The sequence below is a fragment of the Besnoitia besnoiti genome, chromosome IX (genome assembly GCF_002563875.1).
Source record: "Besnoitia besnoiti strain Bb-Ger1 chromosome IX, whole genome shotgun sequence".
In the NCBI taxonomy this organism is placed as follows: domain Eukaryota; phylum Apicomplexa; class Conoidasida; order Eucoccidiorida; family Sarcocystidae; genus Besnoitia; species Besnoitia besnoiti.
In genome coordinates, this window is record NC_042364.1 from 1,326,143 (window position 1) to 1,349,296 (window position 23,154).

General features: G+C 59.0%; 3 protein-coding genes across 3 annotated transcripts; 2 read left to right on the forward strand and 1 right to left on the reverse strand.

The window, feature by feature from the left end:
• Positions 1-1,683: 1,683 nt before the first annotated feature.
• BESB_013580 (sugar transporter ST3) lies at positions 1,684-6,679 on the forward strand (the record flags this gene model as incomplete). The annotated part of the gene is made up of 10 exons (XM_029360088.1): positions 1,684-2,277; positions 2,635-2,754; positions 2,946-3,084; positions 3,265-3,356; positions 3,681-3,869; positions 4,152-4,325; positions 4,576-4,680; positions 5,168-5,365; positions 5,751-5,868; positions 6,297-6,679. 10 exons carry the CDS (start codon positions 1,684-1,686, stop codon positions 6,677-6,679), a joined length of 2,112 nt encoding a protein of 703 aa, XP_029216755.1.
• A 3,638-nt stretch (positions 6,680-10,317) lies between these two features.
• BESB_013590 (uncharacterized protein) lies at positions 10,318-14,680 on the forward strand (the record flags this gene model as incomplete). Its single annotated transcript, XM_029360089.1, has 7 exons — positions 10,318-11,839; positions 12,242-12,509; positions 12,687-12,780; positions 12,973-13,155; positions 13,529-13,943; positions 14,204-14,394; positions 14,555-14,680. The coding sequence occupies 7 exons, from the start codon at positions 10,318-10,320 to the stop codon at positions 14,678-14,680; spliced, it is 2,799 nt and encodes a 932-aa protein (XP_029216756.1).
• Positions 14,681-16,191: 1,511 nt separating this feature from the next.
• Positions 16,192-20,595, reverse strand: BESB_013600 (putative chorismate synthase; the record flags this gene model as incomplete). Its single annotated transcript, XM_029360090.1, has 9 exons — positions 16,192-16,284; positions 16,632-16,693; positions 16,994-17,098; positions 17,557-17,806; positions 18,042-18,118; positions 18,634-18,703; positions 19,060-19,359; positions 19,565-19,809; positions 20,370-20,595. The coding sequence occupies 9 exons, from the start codon at positions 20,593-20,595 to the stop codon at positions 16,192-16,194; spliced, it is 1,428 nt and encodes a 475-aa protein (XP_029216757.1).
• Positions 20,596-23,154: the final 2,559 nt, after the last annotated feature.

The window sequence follows — 23,154 nt, forward strand, 5'->3', positions numbered from 1 at the left end:
TGCGGTAAAACCACCGAGGAGATCTCTGATGAGCGAACGGGAATTTCAGAGGAAATCACGCAGAAAAACCCAGACAGATTGCTTGCAAGTGGCACCGTTCCTATTTCTCTCCTAAGTGTCGGCTGTGACCGGTGTGCGGAGGGAGCGGCGAGTCTCCTCGGTGACCGCTTGCGAATACGGGCGGTTTCGTTACGTAACCTAGCCGGTACGAGAAGGCTACCCGGACACCGCGACCGAAGCGCCGCCGCCCACTGTGCTTTTGCCTCACTGCATCGTCATATCGCGGAGATTCTCGCCTTGGCTGATCTGTCGACCTGCGCAAACGGTGCACCTGTATCTTAGCCTTGTATCGTCGTACGCATACATACATCTCTCCCTGTTGGCGGCACCTGGCGTGGTGGCAGCTCGGAGAGATTCCGTGTCGAGGATCAGCGATTATTGTCAGGGGCTGTCGATGTCCGCCCGAAGTCGGAGGGAATCCAGCTCTCAAGTCTGCCGCCGTCTCAGGGTGCTTCCGCTGGGTTTGATGTCATCGACGGTGTGACTGAGACGCGGAACAATGGCGTCGCCTCAATTCGAGTCAAACACCGGATGAGTCTTAGCGAGCCTACCCGCGGGACGATGTATGATTGGCGTGTCCAAGGAACCCTAATGTCTTCTTCCCTTTCGATTAGTTGCCGTCTTTGTAAAGTTGGCGGAAGCTCGAGACTTCTTTCTAGGCAGGAGTTCAGCTGTGAGCGATGCCTGCCTTTTTGTGAATTCGAGCCGTTGCAGGTCACGCGCATCGTCAGTGATAATACACATTGCCATGCCCCCCCTCCGAACGGCACCCTGCGATAAAGCGGAAGGCGTAACGTGCACCCGCGCGCAGATTACTTCGAATTGTATATTCGTGTAATATTTCCTATCTAACGGTGTGCCATTATGGCTGGCCGGTGCGGCGCGGCTCTGTGTGCCTGATACCTCACACGATCCGTCGTTGTTGATCTGTCTTTTGATTTATGAGACCCTTTTCAATGTTCTCACGCATTTTGTCCTGTTGTCACCCTTGATTCATGCCACAGGCTCCTCGGGCTAGTAACGCACAGCCGCAGTTGCTCCGCAGCGGAGGCGCACGGCGTTCTCGTCTGTATTTGTCGACGGCATTCTTTCGTTTGGCGGCTTCACGAGCTTCTGGTTGCTCGTGTTTTTCATTCCTCTACGGGCGGCACTCCTCCGCAACCCTGTGCCTTCAGTCCGCGGTCGCACGTGTCTCTTACAGGCGCGCCAGGCTCGTCATAGCGTTCATACCTCATACTCTGATGTGCATGTGTTGAGTCCTGGCTCCTCCCGTATTTCTGGTGGAGCGTTCGCTTTCCACGTACCTCGCGCTGCGCAACTGTTTGTTGCCTCGGGCGCCAAGAGCTCGAGCTCGTTTGCAGTCTCGCTTCCGTTGCGAGCCGCCGTCCTGTCACTCGGGTTTCTGTCTCGGGGGGTCCATCCCCGTTCTCCTCCACCGTTTCCGCCTCCCTTTTGTTGTTCGCGCTTTTTTTCTGCGGTTCCCCGTCTTCTGCTTTTCCGACCTCTAACGCTGTCTTCCTTCTTTTACTCCCAGCAGGACCTGCAGGGCTTCCCGTCAGACCGGTCGTTCCGCACACCGCTGCCGATGCTTCCCCCTCGGGTCGTCTCGGTTTTCTGGCCAGAATGACGCACCCGGCAGACGGCGTTTTTGAGGCGGTGCAGTTGCCCTCCGAGCGGGTGAGCGGCGGGGACGTAGCGCCTGCCGCTGGGCCAGCTCTGAAACCCGCGGCGGCGAAGGACAGCGAAAGCCGCTCGCCCACGCACATGGAGGTCTCTCTCCCTCCTGGCTCGTTCGCGGCAAATTGCATGTCTCTGCCGGCTTGCTACGTCGATAGAAGACGCGACTCAGATGCAGGAACCAGGGATCTCTCAGGCTGGTCTCTTCCGACTGACGTGACAGCCGTTGGGGTGGCGACGGAGCAAGACGTCAGCGATGGGCGAGGAGAGAGGGAGCATGAAGGGAGATACAAAAAACCCGCGGGACCGACATTGCGGCTCGAACGAGATGCAAACGATCTGCAGCTGAGCCGGCCTCTCGCGGTCAGCGTTTTCGTGGCGGGGTTTGTGTTCATTCTAGCGGGATTCGAAGCGACAACCACACTGGCCACAGTCGAGACTGTGGCAGAAAACTTCGGAATCGCCTGCCCCAAGGAGGGCGGTATCGCTGGTTGCGCATTTCAGCATCTGTTCGGTATTGTCTTCCCTGCTGGACTCGCGGTGAGGCACCTGGGAGTAGAAATCCCACAGGGCGTGTGCGGAACGCCTTTCCAGTGTGGAAGCCCCGTGCAGGCAAACCAGGGACGGACGGCGCTTCGGCGGGAATTGTGGCCAGCCGCTGCGAAACGGTAGTGTGACTACGGTGCGACAGTTGTTTCCGTTGTAGACGCCACACATCTGTCATACATTCGTGCTTATTCCGTTGCGTGTGAGGGTGCGCGAGTGCACACGCGGAGACACCGCAAGACTGCCGAGAGCTCCCTTGGCGCGGAAAGATCCGTTGCGGACGCGTATGGCTCGCGCGCTTTCGTCAGCTCCTCCTCCGATTGTCGCTGCCGTGTCTCAATCCGTTCTCAGGTCGGGTCCGCGCTTGGTGGACTTCTCTGTGATACTTGGGGGCGGCGGTGCGTCTTCTTCGTCACCGACGTCCTGGCCCTTCTTGGCGCAGTCCTCGTCACCACTGCAGACTCTTATGCGGTACGTTCTTCACGGAAGTAATAGATCCCACCTAGTTTTGACCTTGCTGGCCGTGGTGTTCTGCCCGTGTGGTTTGAGTGTTTGCCTTCTTTGCGAGCGTGATTGCAAAGCCCACTTTAGTTTGCGTCTCGTTATCTGCCTGATCCATCGTTGCCGTGAGATTGTCATGCCTTCGTTGGCTGTGTACGCAGGTGGTACTCGCGGGCCGAGCCGCGTTTGGCGCTGGGATTGGCGCAGGCTGCGTCGCCTATGGGGCGTATGTGGCGGAGATCTCGCCCTTTGAATCCCGGGGTGCGCTGCTTGTGTCGTCCCAAATCTTCGCGATATTCGGTGAGGACAAGCTAGTGAAACCGGACCGGGCGCGCACGTAAAGCAGCAACCGATTGCGACCTGGTGTTCGTTTAGTCGCCCTAGCTTCAAAGGCATTGACCTCCGTCTTAAGAGCAAGATATGGTTTCGTGGCTTGCCCATCTTCCCCCGAACAACTGCCATTTCTTTGTTTCTGTTCAGGGTCTCTATGCGCTTACGGGGTCGTTTCATACGTGCAGGCAAGCGCGTGGCGTTATCTGGGGGGCTCTCTCGGGGGGCTGGCCGCTGTACAGGTATGGTTGCCTATTTCAAGAGGTTGCCTTTTGTCCGCCACAGGCCGCCTGACGGGTTAGCGGTTCCCTTAGAGGCGTAGTTGTCACATCTATTGAGCATCGTTCCGTGTGTGAGATCTCCATGCTCGTGCTTCGACGTTGGAAAAGTCTTCGCGTTCGGCTGTTCATTTTCCAGCAGCTCGCTGCGGTGTACATCCCGCTCTTCTGGAGGATGGATCGTGAGAGTGTGTCGGTCTCGTGGCGTCGCCCTTCGTCTTCGATAAGACCGCGATGCCCCCCTGAGTAGCTGCATCATGATGGTTGTATTGTGTGGTTTCTTTCCAGCTGCTGCTTCTTCTCTTCTTCGTTCCCGAGAGTCCTAGGTGGCTCATTCAAAAGGAGAAACCTGCCAAAGCGATGCACGCGCTAGAAGCTCTCGGCGCAGACGAAGGCCGAGCGGGCGACATTATTGTGCAGCAGGAAGGGCGGATCCCTCCACGGGTCGCTCGACAAACGCAGCGCTATTGTCACGAGGTAATCGACACATACCGTCATCTCGTTAGAGCAGTGACCACGTTCCATATCTTAGAGCCATCAGTGAGGTCCTACAGAAAATGTGAATAGAGGGGGGGAAGTCAGTGGAGACACCGGTACCGTCTCTGGGTTAAGCGTGTGACCTAAAGTTCCCTGTACTCAACCTGCATGCTTATGCCTTTTGTGAGGCTCTTCGATATCTGCTCTGCTGTTCACTTTTCCACATGTACTGTTCCACCACGCTCTCTTCATGTTGCCGTGTGACTGTCCAATCGCTCTCAGACCTGTTCTCTCCTGGTAGTAGATCACGGTTGGCAGTTGCTGGCCGCCTTGGGGTGTGCTGTCGCTGCGGTATTCGCGGGGTGTAGTTTCGGACAGCCGCTCTACGGTGTCAATACTGCGCGAATCGTCCTCTGCGACACTCGCCTAGCCAATCTGGCTGCTTGGGCTGCAAAGGTAAGACAAGCCAAAGCTCCCCTTCCGGCAACATGGCGCGCACGTCTTCTGAGAGCGTATACGATAGACAGTTACGCTACACACATACACTCACACGCACACAGTCGAGCCATTTTGCACGGGTGCTTTCTCTTGTACTTCTTGGGATATCACAAACGGATCGCGAGCAGACGGAGGCAGCTTTCCGTCGTGAGTGTTTCACGTGCCCCCTATTCCTTGTGTGGCGTTGTGTGCGTTCACTGTTTGTCAGGGATTAGGAGTTATAATTGCTTTTATCCTCGTCGATAGTTGGGGTCGTCGCCCACTCCTCCTTGTTGGGACAGGCACTGCTGCTGCCGCCTTCGCTGTGCTGATGGTGGGGCATGCCTTCTCAGTACAGCTGTACGCGCGTGGATTTCCGTACACTTCTTTCTGTGAGCCAGTGTGCAAGACGAACAACAGGCAGTCAGCGTGAGCATTTCCCACATGGTTGGTGGTGTGGTAGTGAGGGTGCAATAGCAAAGACATCGGCTGTGCGCTACCCTCAGATTTAATCGAAAGCCTGCAAGGCCCCGGAGATACTTGCCTGTACGCAGTTGCTTTCCTTGGCATCGCTTGCGGCAAGAGGCAGACACTGGCAGCGTATGGATGCTTGTATGCGCCGCTTTGACCCCCGCAGCTTCTGCGGCTGCAGCAGAGAAGGCAAATTCACTGTTTCCCAAGCGCTGCAATTCGTGCTGCTATAAATGTGTTTTCTCACAGTCCTGTGGGTTTTTGCGTTCCGCATCTGTGTGCCCGCTGGTGTCTGAAGAGCTTGACTGTGACCGTTTTTGAGGTTGTGTTGTTTGTCTGTGCTTGCCCAGATGGGTTTCATCTGGCACGCTCACGTGAATGAATTCGCCCTCCACGAAGCCGGATCGGAGTCCTTCAACCCTTGCTCGGAAGGAGGAGCACCAGCGGGTTTTTTGCCGTTTGGAGTCCTCGTCGGTTTAGGCCTCCTCTTTGCTGTCCTGGGGCAAAACTTGGGATGGTCGTCGCTTTTGCTTGGAGTCGTTGCGGAGGTAAGGCCGTGCTGGAGGCTGCGCGTCATACCCAGGTGGAGCGCCCTGTGCGGTCTTCTGTATGGCTGCGAACCCTTGTTGTGAGACGATGTGCACTGTATACCATAGTCGCGTACTAGTACGGACACGAGTAGACTTGTCTGTTTGCAGCATTCGCTATTGCAGATGACATTGCTGGCGGCCACGCGGGCGAAGGCGGTACGCGGAAAGAAGATAACGGAGGGGAAATGCGTAGTGAGGTGGCACACCGCGAACTCGTTCGTCTCAGATGTGTACGTCTCGTGGATGCAGGTGACTGTGCCACGCGCAAAGGAAAGGGTGCCACGATATATATATCTATGAGCGCTGTATGAATCAGCTTCTGTGCCTGCCACTGTCTCTTCAGATTACTCCTACGTGCTTGCGGGGCTTGATAATCGGCTTCACCATGTCGCTGTTCTTCTGTCTCGACATCGGGGTTCGTCTTTTAGTAAATGACGCATTCGTCAAAGTGCCGCCGTTAGGTGAGTCGTTAAGGCCGTCCCAACGACGGTGAAATACGGCACTGCTAGTGGGTCGCCATGGGCCGCGCAAGCTCCATCCCAGTCTCACAATAATTGTCTCCGTTGTGTGGGAGCGAGCTTAGCACGTCAAGGGATGGGAGCAGTCGGTGTGCGGCATCATACCGAGCCAAACACTGCTAGTTGCTCTACATGCATATGCACAGTTGGAGAGAGTTCGTTTTGGGTTGGCACAAGATCTGTCGTCAGCCCGAAGGTAGTATGGCCTGAGTCGCACCGTTGGGGAGCAACACGAACTGTGTAGGGTTAACTGTCTCATTTATGTGGCATTTCGGTGATCCAGCCCCAGGCCTGTTTCCTCGGTGCGGTCCCGAGCGCCCCGGCGTGACGTTTGGCTGCTGTGCTGCTGCGCTTTTGTGGCGTGTGCTCAGCTACGTACGCCGCCTTTGCAATCCTGAGCATCGGTGCGTTTTGCATTTCACTGTTCGTGGTTCCAGAAGGCCGGGAGTGCTTTCTGGACACGTTGGCGCCCGATGGGTGCGCTCCACCGTGGTTACCCGAGAATCGCATGTGCATGAGGCGAAACGTCAGCAACGGTGCACGTGGAACTGGAGGGAGCCGCCACCGCGGTGAGGGGGAAAAACGCACGGAGTCTAGAGACATAGGCATTGAAATGCAGAGTCGGTCGGATGACAGCAGCCCCACGATCAGCCGTGAAGCGTCGGGGATGCGAATGGCGACGTTATCTGATACAGAATCTCTGCGCAGGGACATAGAGGAAGCCGTACTTGGATGGCGAACTTCGATTGCGTGAGTGCTGACTAGAGTAGAGACTGGTACCTCTAGCCCAGCGTCGTAAACGTCGCTGCCGACTAGGGTGGAAGCACGAGAAACGAAGTGCGGAGAGGTACGTACTTTTTCATCATTGGTGGCTTAGTGGAGGGTCCGGTCTGTATGCCGGTGAGGCCAAATTGTGTTGCCGCGGGGCCACGTGGGAGAGTGTGACGACATATCGCCGGGAAAGGCACTGCTAAACAACAACAGATCTGGTGGATAGCTGTGTGTGCAGTAGGCATGGCGTAACAGTGTAGAAAAGAACGGGATGGCATCAGGCTTGTGCACAACAGGTGTGCACATGCCACACCGAGTTGAGAGGTCGGGTTTTCCATGTTGGTCGGTCCATGTATATGCTAGTTGTTTGAGAACCGCGCACTACATTTGAGTAGAGCGTCACCACACACGTGCTCGGTTTCAGCTCCGTTGTCGCAACAGCTGCGCGGGCCACAAATCCGGGGCTCGCAGTATTTCATCGGTGCTTTGCGATAAGTATTGCCAGCATGCTTGTTTAGTACCACCGAGCTCCCCATCAAACGTTTCCCTCTCAAATCACAGCGGGAAGGGGGAACAGGAACAGCCGTGTGGGTAGGTAGACTGCTCGACGCTGCCGGAAGGTTTTTCGCTGAACTGCGCTGAGAGGTGGCAAGGGGGAACGACGTGTTCTGAAGGCTAGTGATGCTGGGTCGTAGGGCAGACCACGGACGTTTCGCTGGTCGTATCGGGGAGACCACAGAGATATTTTTCGCAAGGGGCGTTAAAGTACGCAGCGAGCAGTGATATTTCCAACGGGCACTCATTCGTTTTCTTATTTCATTTGTCGGCTCGAGTCGAAGTATGCAATTGCACTAAGGGAATTGTGGGGCCTTTGGCCATGCCTGTCGTCGTAGAGGAGATCGAAGCTGTAGAGTCTGGCTACGCCCGCCTTCAACCCTTCGCGGATCTGGAAGGGGAGAGAGCGTGGCTGCAGCTGCTTTCAATAACCTGAGAGAATTGAGAGAGGCGTAGCATCGGTTTTGCCTTTACCATGTTTTATGGTTGGGGGCACCCGAATGCCGGCCACTGTAGGATGGCAACGGCGGACTGTGACTCATTTTCTATACGGTCAGACGGGTGATAAGAGGCGAAGCGTTTCCGCGATCCGTGCATCACGGCCGCCCCGTCTTCAGTGATCTGTTACTGTACGGATGCAACCGATGAGGGCGGCGAGCGGTACAGGCCTGCGTAGACGCAGCTACCGGAGATAGAGGGCGCGCGAAATATGTTTCCCGTAGCTTCGAGTGGGCAAATTGGAGGATAACAGGATGTATCGTAAATTTCGTATCCGGTCGAAGCTGCCGACAGTTCAGCTAGGCGGCCTCGCTCTGAAGCAACCACTATTGCGGAACTTGGGGCGTATGGAGTGTTCAGCTCATCTATTTTAGCAGTCGCTGCCCCCCGCTCCTTTCCTTCCCGTCCTCCCTCTTCCGGGCTGAGGGAAGCGGCGCTTTTCCCTGTTGTTTCCTGGTTCACGCTCGTAATCCAATTGGTCCTGGTTCGACAGTCAAGATGGTTGGCTCCACATGCATTGGGTAGGGCGGGCCCCACTGTGTGCCAGCAGTGGAAAGAACGCGGCAGTATTTTTCCGTAGATGTGTACCTTCATTTCCCCGGGCGCTGAGGAATGTGAGCAGCCGTATAACAGTGCGAAACGGGCAGCTGCCCCGTGCAAGCACCAGTCTGCTGCGCTGGAAACGGCTCTCGATGCGAGCCTCGGGGTGTATGTGGGGTCCGTTTTTTCGACGATAGGTGTCTGTGCTTCGTAAAGAGGGAAGTCGCCAGCGTAGTAAGTCTTCTCAGGAACTGCAGGGGGGCGTCGAGCACACATCCTGTATTCATCGCCGCTTGATAATGGGCAGTAGCCGTTTATATGACAGCTATGAGCATCATGAGAAAGAACTCCTTCCCAGGCGGAACCTGGATGAGCGGCGTCTGCCGCACACAGTATCTGTCTGTGACCTCCACTGCCCGAGTGTCCTAGGCCACTGTGAAGGCGCCACTAGAGACCCAGGAGCGGTGGAGCACCGTAGAAACTGCAGAACCGGGCATGATCTCAGGAGAATTGCCTGCGCGCAACCATTTGACGGAATCGGACTCTGGCACCTGGAAGCAGTGCTCAGCTCAGCTTCGGTTCCGCTAGCGCCTAATTTGTGTACATATTATTTGTACTACTGCAGATCGGCGTCTTATGTTCACTGAGCAATCGAGAGACGGGAGCGAAGAGCACGCGGGGATTCGAAGTTTCATTTGTGCGGGCGCTCAGCTGAACCTGCTCCTCATAGTGCCACAGCGGCAACCGTCGTACCACTGTGGCGACACGCTTAGAGAAGTCCCCATTGCGTACAGATCGGGCTGTCGATTCCTTGCGTGCCAACGATTAAGGAGACAGGGGCATGGCTCGTCCGAGTTCTGGCGCTCATGAAAAGTATAGCGACCGCCTCCCAGGCGTCACTGTGCGTCGTGCCGCAGTGCGTCGGAGAGAAGTTCCAAGGCTGCTAAGACAACTTGGTTACAAACACACTGCAGGAGACGTGCAGATGCGTTGGACACCCGTGTCTCTTCCTAAAGTGCCGAGTGAAAAGTCCCACCCTGGGCGTCTGGGGTCAGAACACACAAAGCCAATGCTAGAGGGGGCTTCTCCCAGGGCATGCATGCATCGCGACATTTTCCTCCGTTCGGCCAACGAGTAGACACGCAATTGCAAATTCGTAGTCGTCCCGCTGCAACCAGACATGTTTTGCACGAGTTGCATATGCGAGGCAGCGATTTTTGTCGCATGATTTTGCCACGTAGCACTGTAATTTCCGCTGCGTTCTCGCAAGCGAGGAATTCTCAAGTCTAGATCCTGCGCGTGCATCGGCGTGTGACACGCGGCGGCTACTGCCCCTCGAGGACGGTGTCTCCGCGTTCGCACACCCTTCTGGCGTGCAACCTCAAGGTCCCTGAATTTCGTCAGTCCAAAGAAAAGACATTGGTAGAGAATGTGCCAGGACCCAGCCACTCCGGCCTTGCCGTTCCTGCTATTTTCTCATATTTTTTGCATAAACTTCGTCTCCCCGTCAGCGTGGAGGAGCCCAGCCACCGCCTTTTCTCTGTCCGAATTCTTTGCGTACCGTGCTCATTTTATTTGCCCCATTACCTCAGTTCTGGCGAGGCGATCATTTCTCCGGAGTAGGGCTCGTGCAAGGAAGATCTTCCGCCTTGGCCTTCAGTCCTACGGGTCCGATACCGTGAAAAGGACGGGGGCGAGGGCCTGAGTTGCTCTGCAGGTCTGCCGATTTCTTGCATTCTGAAATAGGCCACACCGTCTGGCGCCCCCCCCCCCCCCCCCCTCCCCCGCCTCCCTTGGGAGTTTGTTCGGGTGCATGTCTGCGGAAGAAGGCCGAGCGCTCAGAGTGTAGGGCTGTTCTCTGCGCGGGAACGGTTAGACAAGCGCGGAGGGCAGCCGAAAGGGAAGTGTACGGACGACATTCGCTTTGACCTCGGGCAAAGGAAAACCCAGCCAACAGCGGGCGCCTCTCCAATCCGCTCCATCCTGTTTCCGGCCGCCAGTGGCAGCTTGTGTGAACGCGCTCGCGGGATGAGCGGGGACTTCCGCGCGTGGGGCTTCGGCGACAAGGGGCGAGGTGCAGCAGAGTCGGATGCCTCTGTCGAAGGGCGCCGGCTACACAGCGTTTTGTGGAGATCAGCGCGTTTGAGAGACGTGCCCGCGGCAGAGCGTGTGCCCGTCTGCAGTCGGTCCTTTGCAGCTGGAGAGATGCGAACGGCACGGCGCATACCCAGCAGACAGGTCAGCTCGTCAGGGTCCCAGGCTGACACGAGTCGCCTTGGCTCTGCGCGGCACCAGCGGCGTGCTCATGCGAGCCAGCCTGCGGCAAATCGGGCGCGGCACCGAGGGCCGAGCACCTCAAGCAGAGACTGCGAAACGCGCGGCGAGGGAACAGGCGGAGGAGGCGCGCCGCACCGAGCGCCCTTGTCCGGTCTTCCGGTGGCGCCGGTGAGAGACTCCTGCCGCGGAGAAGGCTCACTAGTGTGGGCGCCACGAGCACGGCACACAGGTGCAGATGGGGGGCGGTACGCCCGCCGGAACGTCGCGAGCCCTGCCTCTCCGGTCCTTGATGGCGAAAGCCCGCAGGAAGTTCCAGGCGCGGCGCGATCGGGCCTTCTAGCCACCCGCCGGGTTAGGGAGGCCCCTGTGGGCGCGCGGCGCGCCAGGACGGATTCGTTTCTTGAGGCCCTCAATTGCCCTCGTACGCAGTTGCCCACCTCCGCTGGAGCGCTCTCGCTGGGTGCAGATTCGACGGCGACGCGCCTGTGCAGAAGAGAGAAGGAGGACACTTCCACTCTCGGGCAGGGCCATGAGCTCTCATGTGGGGGGGACGGGAGGGCGTCGGGCGACGTCGCTGGGGAAGAGAAGCAACGCGGCAGCGGGCGCCTTGCGGGGGCGACGGAGGTGAACGCCGGCGGTGTCCCCAGCGGCTGGCGCCGCGTGCTTGTTTCCGTTTGGCCGCTGTTATTTGTCTTCTCCCTCGTGGCGATTGCCCTCCCGGACGGAGCGCACGCCCTCATGCGCGACTCGAGGGGCGCGGCATCATTCGCGAGCTTCACCTCCACACACTCCACATCCCGCGTCCTGCGTCCGCTCCACCTCTCCGCGGAGAGCGGGTGCCAGTGGTCCGTTGCTTCGTCGGTTTTCGCCCCTGAATCCGGCGCCTCCGTTCCGGCGCAGTGCCGCCAGCTCAGCAGAGGCGTGGGCTTTCTTTCGTCCGGGCAGACGCCGGAGTTGCAGGCGTCGCGCGTTTACAATGCCAGCGCGGCAGTTCCCGCCCAGGCTTGCACGCGTTCGGGCTCGGCAGCGGCTTTTTCGTGCTTCCTTTCTTCACCAATCTCTTTTGGCCTCTCCGTCCCTACTGCGCTGGCGCCCGTTCGCGTCGCCAGCGCAGCTCGGCGCGATCCGCGCGGCGTTGTGCTGGCGGAACGCCGAGAGTCTCCCCGCGACACACCATTCTCTTCGGACCTCTCAGGAGCTACTCCCGCAGCGCTGCAGGCCGCCGCGTCGCGCGCGCAGTCCAGCGAGGACGACGCGCCGGTCGCGCGAACGCGTAAGCACACAGTGCAGCTGTGCTGTGAGTGTTTAGGGATTAGGCACAGCGGCTTATAGAATGCAGGGGTGGGGCGGTTCACAGAAGAGGATTCAGGGTTCAGCGACCTGTCGGTCGGAGGTGGAGGGGGGGGGCAGTCCGGTGGAGTCTAGGCTTAGCAGGAATCGGCCAGCGTCCGGATACGGTGTGGATTCCACGTAGCAGTTGCATGCGTCTGCAGTTTTCTTTTACCAGGCTCTGGCGTGGCTGCATGACCGGCGGGGCGCTTCCGCATTCCCACTCGTACGAAGGGCTTCTGTGGAGCCTGATGGCGGGGGCAGGTTTTCCTGCCGGAGGAGCGAGCAGACTGTGTTGTGGGGTTTCTCGACGCGCTTGCATTTGCAACTGTGTGCTCTGTACCAGAAAAGGAGTGGGTAGAAGAGTTGACGGCAGCGCTGCAGTCCGGCGCCTTGAAGCTCCCCACTCTCACGGAAGAAGTGACTAAGGCAGCAAGGGGGAGGCCCATCACCCCTCACGGACTCGATGACCTCATTGAAGCCGCAGCCGCGGTCCGCGCCGGGCTCCCTTTGCCGTCTCATCTGATTCCGTCTGAGGGAGACGAAGACTCCAAAGATGATGCAGCAGACTCAACCCAGGAGACCAAGAAGGGCAAGAAGCCTGCGGAGACCAGGTACAGCACGTGTGCTCACTTCAACGCGCGCTGGCGGTGTCGCAGGGGTTTTTTTCTACAGCGTGCTTCACGGCAGATCTGGGCGAGCGGGTGGCGGTGCCTCAGTACTTGCTGCTACGGTCTGTCGGGATCGGTGCATTGTGCCTCGTGTGTCGTTGCTGAAACCCGCTTTCGCAGGTCGCCAAACGAAGGAAAGCGCAGTGTAGCTGCGTACGCAGACGAGGCGCGACAGCTTCAGGCAAACCTCGACGGCGCGAGTGAAGAGAAAAAGGTGAGAGTTTCCCTGGAGCGGTTGCGAAATTGATATCGGGGCCTGACACAGACACGGCGACGTCTCCTGGGGTAAAAAGCGGACTTGGGTACCCCGCCGTCAGACACTCTTGTCAGTGAAGCACTCTCGCGTAACCTTTTAATCTTTGCTTCCTTCGTGTGGCGGTCGTGTGCGTGCTCTCCCATGTAACAGCAGTTTTTCTTGAACGCATATCGGAGGGAGCTGCGCCACCGAGGCGTGGACGACGCGGACTGCCAAACGGCGCACGACCTCTGCAACCGCCTCGCGTTTGCCAGGGTCTTCAGCAGTTCCCAGGACCGGAAAAGTTCTTCAAAAGCAGGAAAGGATGCCTCTGGAACGGGGAAGGCTGTGCGGGTAGGTCGCCTGTCTCTGCATCCACCGGGGCGCCCTGCGCTGCATGCCGAGCAGACCACCTCGTAGATGGGCTGCATGCTTTGAGCGTTTTCGATCTAGGTCTCTGCCTGTCCTCAGCAGACGGCCAAATTTCTGGGCGCGGGGAACGGGGACGGTTGGGGTGTGTGGAACCATGGAGGAGTTGTGTCCTGGATGAAAGTGCGGCGCGCGTGAGACGAGAGCCTGTTGCAAAGTGTGGCGGAGCCCGGCCCGTAAGGGATGCCACATAGCCTCGAGCCGAACCGAGACGTGCTTCAGACGCCAGCGAACGCGAGCTGGCTGTTTCGACTGCCCTCTGACTCCGCACGCCCGATGAATTGCTGTCGTGTTGCAGGCTGAAGTGACGGAGGCAGGGCGGTCTAGGAAGTCGCGGCGGTCGCGTACGCGTCGCCTCTTACCCCGGCTCTCGGAGGACGACGAGGACGAGGAAGGCGGCGACGCAGAAGGCGACGATGCGTCTGGCATTGTGCAGATCTCTCCAGGCGTGTTCATGGCCCGCGGCGGCTCCTTCGGGAGCGGCAGTCCATTCGACCGGCTCTTTGCCGATGTCTTCGGCGGCTCCTTCTTCGGAGGAAGGCCTGGGGAACAAGAGGAGGAAGCCGACGAAGGAGACAGCGGGGTGTCGCGGAGACGGGGGGCGCGGGGCGGAAGTCTTTTTGATCACCTGTTTGGCGGCGACGTGTTCTCCAGCTTGCTCGGTGGCGGCCTCATGGGAGGCGGCCAGCAGCATGACGAGGAGGATGACGAAGGTAGGCGCACGGGGCAGAGGAGACAAGGGGGCACGCCAAACCGACTAGAAAAATACGTGGAATTCGAAAACGACCCCATGAGACGAATGCAGAGAGGGGCTGAGAGCTCTGCTGCCTGCGGGGTAGGACATCACGTGGGTGCGTGCGGAAACCGCGGGAGCAGTTGGCATCCAGCTGCCATCGAAAAGCAGACACCTGACTGGACAGGCAGAGACCGTGTGGAGTACTGCTGTGATGCTGCGCCTATCTTGCGAACTCAGGCAGCGCCAGGTCCCGAGTGAAGAAGCTGGACTTCAAGGCGCCAGAGAGCTTGGAAAAAACTGCCGAGAACGGCGCTGCAGAGGACGATCCACCCGCCGATGAGACGGATCCTCGCCTTTTACAGTTGCTGAATAAAGCACAGAGCCGAGGCGACCCCTCCCTTGTGCTGTTTCTCAGGAAGTCCTTCCAGGTAGGCGTGAGAGAGACGAGGCGTCCGAGGTCATGCTTAGCTCTGTTTGTTCGTTGGCCTTCGCGCAAGGCAATGACGATCTGCGTCCGCGGCAAATGCCGGCCCCGGTGACGGGCGTCCCCTCGTGAATGTCAAAATAATGCCGCTATGTGTGTCGCAGGATACGACGCTCCGAGAGCTGCTGCTGGAGGCGCAGACAGCCGGCGTGGCAGCCGCCGAGGCCAAAGCAGACGGTCGAGGGCGATACGTTCTTCAGAGATTGAGAGACAATCAAGTGCTCAGTTGAGCCGCGGGGCCACGAGTGTGGAGGTGCGCGACCGTCGTCGCAGTTCCGGAGTTTCGCGCGAGAGGCGCGCCAGCGGCTCCCAGCCCGGGCTCGCGTGGAAAAATGTCAGAGTGAGGCCGACTGCCATGCTCTATGTATGGACTCTCGACAACTGAGAAAGCCAGCTGGCGGTCGCTTGGCATCTCAAGGGGCGATGCGCCTGGGGGCGTCACTCTGCTGCCTGGAGGGAGCGCAACACAATTTGACCTCGGGGCTATGCCGCCTTTGGCGGCCACCTGCTCGGGGATGACCTGAGCAGTGGCAGCCTTGAGTCCGGTGGTTTGTGTAGCCGGTGTAGTGCTCAGTGACGAAGGTAGATTGTTTGTATGTGTGCTGGTAACTGCGCTGGCTGACGAGTGATCAGTACTATTCTTTCCACGCCAGAGTGGTGTCGGCAATCTAGGATCCACTATACTTTTCTAAAACTTTCCATCGTTTCACTGCTTTCTTCTACGCTGCCTCGCCCATCTAGCCTCTTGTGGGCTTGCTCCTCTCCCTGGAATTCAACGCACGTGGAAAACCTGAAATTCGCTTGTTCGATTGACTTCTAATCCCTCACGCACCGTCGCTGGCCGCTCGAAGTAGCAGCGGCAATTTTTTGTCACGCTGGAGAGCCTGTCGTACAGCTGTTTTGTGCGCTCTAGATACGCGCGAGTCACAGGCGCTTTGCTCACACGGTTCCTGATGAGCTCAGCCCGCATGGGTTCCCCAGCCGTGCGGAACCGGGGCCTGCCCAGTACGAGTAAGACAGCAGACTGGCAACCAGCGCTGATCCCGCCCTCCAAGATGGAGACTGCTACGGGGCACATGCGCCTGAATTCACATTTTAATCTAACCGGAAACCTTCGGGCGCTGAAACATGCATACCGCTCTCTGAAGGCAGCATACGGGGCGTACTCATACCCAGGCACTACGCGTACCCTGTAGAGATGCGGAGCGAGATACGTGCGCATGAGGCACTGCGCGCGCTAACTCCGAGGCACACGCAAACGCCGCCCCCCCCCCTCGTGCGCAGCAGGAGAGTCACTGGCACACGCAAGGTGGAGAAAAGCGTGAGCTTCACAAGTAGGATCGCGCCGGCGCGGCATTACCTCTTGACAAATTCAGATAGCACCTGCGATCTGACAAGAGTCCGTATGTCCATTCACAATTGCGCTTCACGACGGACTAATACCCGATGGCGGCGAGACGTCTGCCGTCGTTCAAACTGGTTAATTCATATGCACGTATCCGGAGAAAGATCCCGAGCAGAGAGGGAATAGATGACAACTGAGACGACGGTGAAATAGAACTTGAAAAAAACGCGTTAAACCCGGCGCCAGCCCTGGAGAGGGATCTCAGAATGTTAGACTGTATTCTTCGAACGTGTGGCGTGCAGCCTGCGTTCAGGAATTCCGCAAAAGCGACGGCATCCGGCCGGGCACATAAGTCTCCCGTCGGCACGCAATCCCGTTGAAGTCGCAGGAGTGAAGTCAGCAGGTAGACCTGCCGTCTTCCGGGCGCAGAACGAAGAGCGGCTGAGGGCCCTCCCGAGCACGCTGCCGCATGCAGAGGTCTCCAACCACCTGCAAGACAGAGCAGGAAACGCGATGCATCAAATGCCAACCACTGGCTGGCCCTTGTGCGCAAGCGAGCTTGCCGCAAAAGAGACGCATCCACCTCCCGGAAGCGTACTAAGGAGTCTCCTCTACGATGGTCGCGACACTCTACATCTGTTGCGACGTACATGCCGGCGGAGGAAAAAAAGACTCGAGGGCCGGCTTAGTTTCTCGCGACCCCCGCATGACTCCCCTACGGCAGGCACCCATACGACCATGAAGCTCCTCTAGCGCAGCCTCGTCTCATAGTTCACCGCACTTTATTTCACAGGGGTTTACAGCCACGCCCGATAAACTCAGACGGACTCGCTTACCAGCGCAGCCATGCTCTCGACCAGAGGAGGCGCTCGCGGCAGGACGCAGGGATCGTGACGACCTGGTTGAAGCACCACCCGAATCCTCGAAATAGGCGTTCAGTCATGTTCGCATGCAGGGCCGATGCGAGATAAGAAGCAGGACTCCACGTGAGGATAACCAGTGCGCATTCTGAGCACTGTCGCTCAAGGAGGCCGGACGCGCTGGAGGAGTGTAACACGAGGCTCTACAAATTATGAGGATATCCGAAGCTGGTGATAGTTTTGCGAAGCGACTGCGCGGGCAATGCGCGCTGTCACACTGCCGCCCTTTTCTCCCCGCGAGGCGGCAAAGGGCCTTATAAGCTAGCAAGTCTGCTTACCTTTCACCGCGAGCTGTTGCACTTCACCAGTAAAATCCGCTGTCTCCTGCACCATGCCGATGGAGGAGACAGGCTTGAAGGCAACCCGAAACAGAATATTCTCGCCTGATGCCACAGAGGACCGCAGCCCGCACAGGCCCTGTAGCTTCCGGGAACCGCTTCTCATCTTCATGATCGCCGTTCCCCCCAAGTGTATGGAGAAAACTTCACGCGAGGCAGAACTCGCAGTGTAGCTTCTGCGGATTATAGAAAGCCCCCGTCCCTGTCCGTGTCGTTGGATATCAAATCCACCCCTGCGGGTGACCACGTAGCTGACAAAACTGGCTGTGATACACCTTCGCCTCAACAGGGCGACGCATGCTAAGACCCAGTCCCGATGTGCGCGCTGGCGCCAGGCAGCGGCAGCAGCGTCACAGGACAGGAAGGACGCTCGGTGGACGCAGTAGGGCGTTTAGGGTTTAGGGTCCTTCTCCGTGTTGGTCTCGCTGGCCGATTCCACAACTGTATTGTGTGCAGACGCGACGTCGCGCACGCGCTCGAGTGCGCTGCCAGTCCAAACCTACCTGATGTGATTCCCGCAAGAGTCCCGCCTGCGTTGTTGCTTCCACAGCGGAGACGGAGCTCCGCCCCGGAAGGGAGCGGACACCGTGGAGAGCGTGGCGCCGACGTGCTTGCCTGCGCCGGTGAGCAACACGGCGGGGGGTCTGGCGAAGCGACCAGCTGAGGCGTGCGGCGGGCCGTCATGGCGGTGGGGACGAACGGGTCGTTGTGCTCACTGCCTCGCATCGTGACACTGGCAAACCCCTGACCTATCTGCCAGTCAGGCGCAGGCGCACAGCGGAGAGAAAGCGACACAAACGTCTCGTGGAGTGTTGCCTCGACGCCACCCCGCGGTCCCCTGCTCGCCTTTCTTGCGTCGCTCTAGGGGAGCAGGATTAGGTCGTTGGCACGAGCCGAAAACAAGATGTATTGACTCCCCCCTTCCCCCGCCCCCTGCAGCTCCACAGCAGGCAACAGCAGGCGACGTAGACAGCCCCGCCTCACGGACCTCGAATCCTTTCGTAGCAGGCAGCGACATCATTGCCTTCGCCAGTTCTGCCTCCACTTTATCGAAACACGGCTCGCCTGAACGCATGCACTCGAGCACCACAAAACTACGGCAGAGGGCGTCCTTCAACCGCCGACCACTCCACGCTCAGTTCGCCTCCTCGTCAGCCTCCTTCCGCGGGTTGACACTGCACCGACGCGCACATGCCCGACGCTCTTGTACAAGGTGAGAGCGCGTCTAGATCCCTTAGCGAAATCCAGCTGAGAGACAACCCCGGAGCGGCGACAGAGACCCCACGTGCAACTCCACACACCCGTAGGCGCACAGGCTGACGCCGACTGAGTAGAGAAGCGCAACAGCCCATACACCACAACCACCCTGACTGAGGCGGAAGCAGACAACGGGAGGGAGAATGCCTCGCGGGTGCGTTTCGTCCCTGGCACGACCTGAGCCGTTCACCTGTTTGCGTGGAGAGGCCACGGGGGCAAAATGCCGCGAAACTCCCTTTGCCGAACAGTATGCATCGTAGCCCATCTACACAGGACCCACGCGACTTCGATGGCCACGTGTGGCAGACCAGAGCGAATCTCACCAAGGCCTACTGGCGGCTGTACGATTGCGCAGGAGACGCACCCGCCGATCGAATCCCCCAGCTCTCGAATCTGAAGACAGAAACGCAAGTCGAGCATGCGGACGACCGCTGTCTCCCCTCCGGTAACTGACAGGCAAAGTGCGCAGAGACGCTGAGTCTTCATGCGTGCACCCAGAGCCTTGGTTTGGCGTCTCGCTGGAGCGCCGCACGCTCGACACAGCACGCTCCCAGCATATAATATGGCACCTCCCTGCAAGACGAAAACATGCGTTTTCTCTCGTGCTCTATCTCTGCCTGACGTCCAACAGAAGCGACGATCACGGACCACGGCGCGAGCCGATGGCACACGCGCCGCACAGGGCACAGGAGTGCATTCGTCTCCCCCTCCCCCCCCTCCCCCCCTCGCCCGCCCCCCCCTCTTCTCACCTGTTTGATCTTGATGACCATTTTCACCGCTGTGGAGGCGCACGGGCACCTGGTATCGACGACCGTCTCGCCTTCCGCTGGCGCCCCAGCAGTGCGCCCGAAGAGCCGGCGGCGGCGCGCGATTTCGTCCTGCTGAGTGATCGCCTGTCCCTCCGCGTCGTAGAGGCGCCCCTCCGCATCGAGGTAGGTGGCGCCGTCGAGGCTGACCCGAACTCGGCCGAGGCTGTCCACAGCCTCACGAGTTGGAGGCGTCTGCCGCCACTTCCGGCGCAGCGCGTCGGGCACCGCCACGTCGCCTACCTGATTTCGCAAAGTGAGGGCGCACGAGACTTCATATGCAGCGAGACGTCCGATGCGGTGAGGCTTCAGAAGCGATGGGGACTGCGTCCACGGCCTGTGCGCGTCCTGCTCGCCACGCACCCAGCGAGAGCGCCTGCGCGGGGTTCTCTCGCCTACGAGACTTCATTCTTGCGTCTGTCGGCTCTCCGGCCCCTGGACCTCTCACCTGGCAGACCCACGCCGTGACGGTCGTGCCGTAGTCCCTGCGCAGCCACTTCTCTACTACCGCGCCCGCGGCGACTCGCGCCAGAGTCTCTCGCGCGCTGCTTCGGCCGCCGCCGCTCCTCGCGTGGATGTGGTACTTGGCATGGTAGGCGAAGTCGCCGTGGCCAGGCCGCGGGAGCGTGCAGAGGCCGCCATAGTCCTCCGGGCGGCGATCCTCGTTCCACACGAGAATCGCCACAGGCGAGCCTGCAGCGGAAGGTCCCCGCGACCGCACACACCGCATACGCAGGCCAAAACAGCGTGCGCAGCAGCGGTGCGTTGAGATCAACGAGTAGGCAGACTCAGACTCAGCAGACCCAACCACCAGCGGCTCCCGCCGCGCAGGCGCGTCAGCTTCGCAGATAGAGGCTTGGAAAGTGAACGCGGATGGCACCGGGTGCCAAGCTCCTCTGAAATGCCTCACTCCGCGCCGTGTCTGACTATTTGCGAGACGCAGGGAAGACCTTTCCCGATGCCATGACGCGAGCAGGAGAGGGACCCTCCTGCGACCTCGAAACGGCCGCGCGACGTGCCACTGAACCCGCGCGCGATGGCCGCAGACGTCGAGTCTGTCCTCGGCGCAGCTGCGCATCAGGAAGGGATCATGTATCCTCTCCCGTCTCTCCCGCAATATGTCATCCTCCATTCCCTAAAAAGATGCAAATGTAGACATGGTGACGCGTATGCGCGTGTGAGTGTGTGCACGTGGATGTGCACATGCGCCGCCACGGAGGAGGCGCTTGGTTCGGATTCCTGGTGCTTCTTACCGAGCGTGTATCCGTCCTCTACGCCAGAGAGGATGTGCGCCCGATCTCTTTCTGCTCGTTGAGTCGAGACAGGACCCTGACCAGGTCTGCGTCGGTTTAGCTGCGGCTGGACATCTTCGACTGACAGCGGCAGCCGCGGCGGCAGCCCGTCGATGATGCACCCGACGGCCGAGCCGTGAGACTCGCCGAAAGTGCTGACCCGCAGAGCGGCCCCGAATGAGGACATACCACCCGCCGACTTGAATCGAATCCGCAACAACGAAAGAGCGAGAATTCCGATTGCCGCTCGTCAAGACAGCGGACAAACTCGGTCGAGCACTGCGTCTCTTCCTGGCAACGGCGGCCGCGGTGAGAAGGCCCGCAGCCCCAGCGCTAGAAAGGGAAAACCGGGGCGACAAAAACTGCGGAAAAAAAGAGAAGCGAGAGGGCCGATGTTGCGTGGAGAGCAGCAGCGGCGCGTCGCTGACTGCGTGCAGTTGTCTTCTGAGGCTTGGAGGACTTCCGGGGAACAGCTCGAGTCAAGCAGTCCACAAGCCTGGCAAAGTCGGGGGCCGCTCTTCCACAACATACTCATTTGAGCAGAGCCGCGGCGTGATCCGCGCAGGCCGTGCCTCGCCAACCCCACGCTCGAAAGAACGGCTGCTTCCCTCCTGCTCCTCCTCTGCGCCAACTGTTGAACGTGCGGTCGATCACGGCAGCAGACAAAAAGGGACGGCGAGCGCGCAGCTCATTGGGAAACACAGCTGTCTTCCTAACGAGCTGGGGAACAGTCTGCGACGCGTGGAAAGGAGCCTCCAACCCAGACGAGACACGGGGACTCGGTGAATAAGCGGGCCGCACGCTTGTGTGGGATTCCTGCTCTGTGCGCGCACTGGAGACCGCGCGCTGCCGCCGACCCGTCGCACCACGGCGGCGCGACGGGTGGGCGGCGGCGCGCCTGAAACGTTGGCAGGGTCGCTTCGGGGAGACGCTGCCCGAGTCTCGGTATGCACGTTCCAGATTTCTTGAACCGCGTTTGTTAAATCGTCTGCTCTTGCTCAGACAGTTAGAGCGAAGTGAGTGAACAAAACTCTGCTCCGGTGCGCGTTGCGAAGCTTTCGCACTGCGTCGGTCCTCGCACCCCGTGCAGGAACCGCGCGCGCCGGAGAAAGCGGCGATTAGTGGAGAGCGCCACGGCGAAACGACGAGCACAACGAAGAAAAAGAGCGGCAAGGAGACGCTTCATTGCTCCGGCGATTCCTTTTTAGTGCCAAGGTGAACGACCCTCTATGTATAGCGGCGCGCAGTTCGCGGCGACTCGCTCGCACCGGCTCCGAACCGTTACAGCACACAAGGACAACATTGAAACCTCCCCACGGGCGAAACAGTAAAAGATTCAAGATGAAGGTTTCCTGCGTGTCCGCGTTCATTATGGTTGCCCTGGCGACGCTTGCCTTGGCGCTCCATGGCCAGACTGTTCAAGCTCAGGTAGAGCACCGATTTGCTAGGGTTGGCGCTGCCCTCGGACATAAAATCGATACTATGGGTTCAGCAGCGGCAAACATGGGAAGAAGCGCATGGAGCAAGGTTGAGACGAGACTCGGCATATCGCCGGTATTCCCTCTGGTAGGGGCCCTCATGCTGCTGTCGCTGTTCGCGGGATACAGGCTAGGGAAGAAGCGGGCACGGTCTCGCAGGAAAAGATCGTCATAAATGCAGCTACACGCTCAGTATCACGAGCAGGGCGCTGGAGTGATAGGAGCCGCTCACTGGCAGTGCCGCTGAGCAGCGACTGACGGCTTCCGTGACTCTATCGCCATGCGCCGGCAAGAGAGATGTGCGAGGTAGTATGTAGGGCCTCGAATTTGCCTCGGCTCTACAGGCTTACCGCTACTTCTGTTTCGGGCAAAGAGGGAGAGAGTTTCTGTCTGCGTGAAGCGATGCTGCAAATCTGGCGGTATACAGATGGTCTTTTTTATTTGTTCAGTTTCAACGATGCTGCCCTTTGAGCGCGGAAGCCTCCTGTTCCTTGTCACGGGTGTTTACGGTGCCATGTATCAGCCATATTCTAGACATGCGAATTCGCTGCTCGCGCGTTTCGATGCTGGTTTTGTTTTCTTCAGTGCTTAATCGTCGAATGTTGTTGAATCTGTGCCGTTTCTGGTGCAAATGTGTAGCTTTCACCGTCACCGATCCCTTCTTCAGTCTTCCAGTCGTTTGCTGCCGTCCCCGTTACGATATATGGAATGAACTGGGGAGACCTAGCCTTCGCTAGGCTCGTACGCCGTCGCACTATCGAAGACTTGTACGCGCACGTGAGTCGCAACGAAGCTGATTCCGCAGCCGCTTTCGATCGGAGGTGCTCCAAGAGGGCGCGAACGCAATCTCGAGCGAATCACGCGGCGACGGCATGACCCGCAGGATAGCGGTAAAAATCTTCAGCTGCTGAGCTTACCACGTCCCACGCGGTCAGGTCTGGGCCGCTGTTCTCCACAGTGGCAAGGGCCGTCGGCAACGCATGTATTGACGCAGATGCGTATGTGCGTCAGGCAGCATTCTGGTCGTGCCTGCAAGGTTACATCCGCCGTTGATAGGCGAATAGGATAGTCGGTGAAGTAACTTTACCCGCTAGTGAGTTTAACGTTCGACTACGGTGGCGAAAAGAGGAGGGGGAAAGGAGGCGCTCTTGGTCTTTCAGGCAGGCTGCTAGTTTCGCCGAAGAGGTGTAAGGCCTCCTGCGTCGTACGGACCCTAAATAGAAGTTTGGCCGTGGGATATAGCTCCGCACCGCCCCCCCCTGCACGGG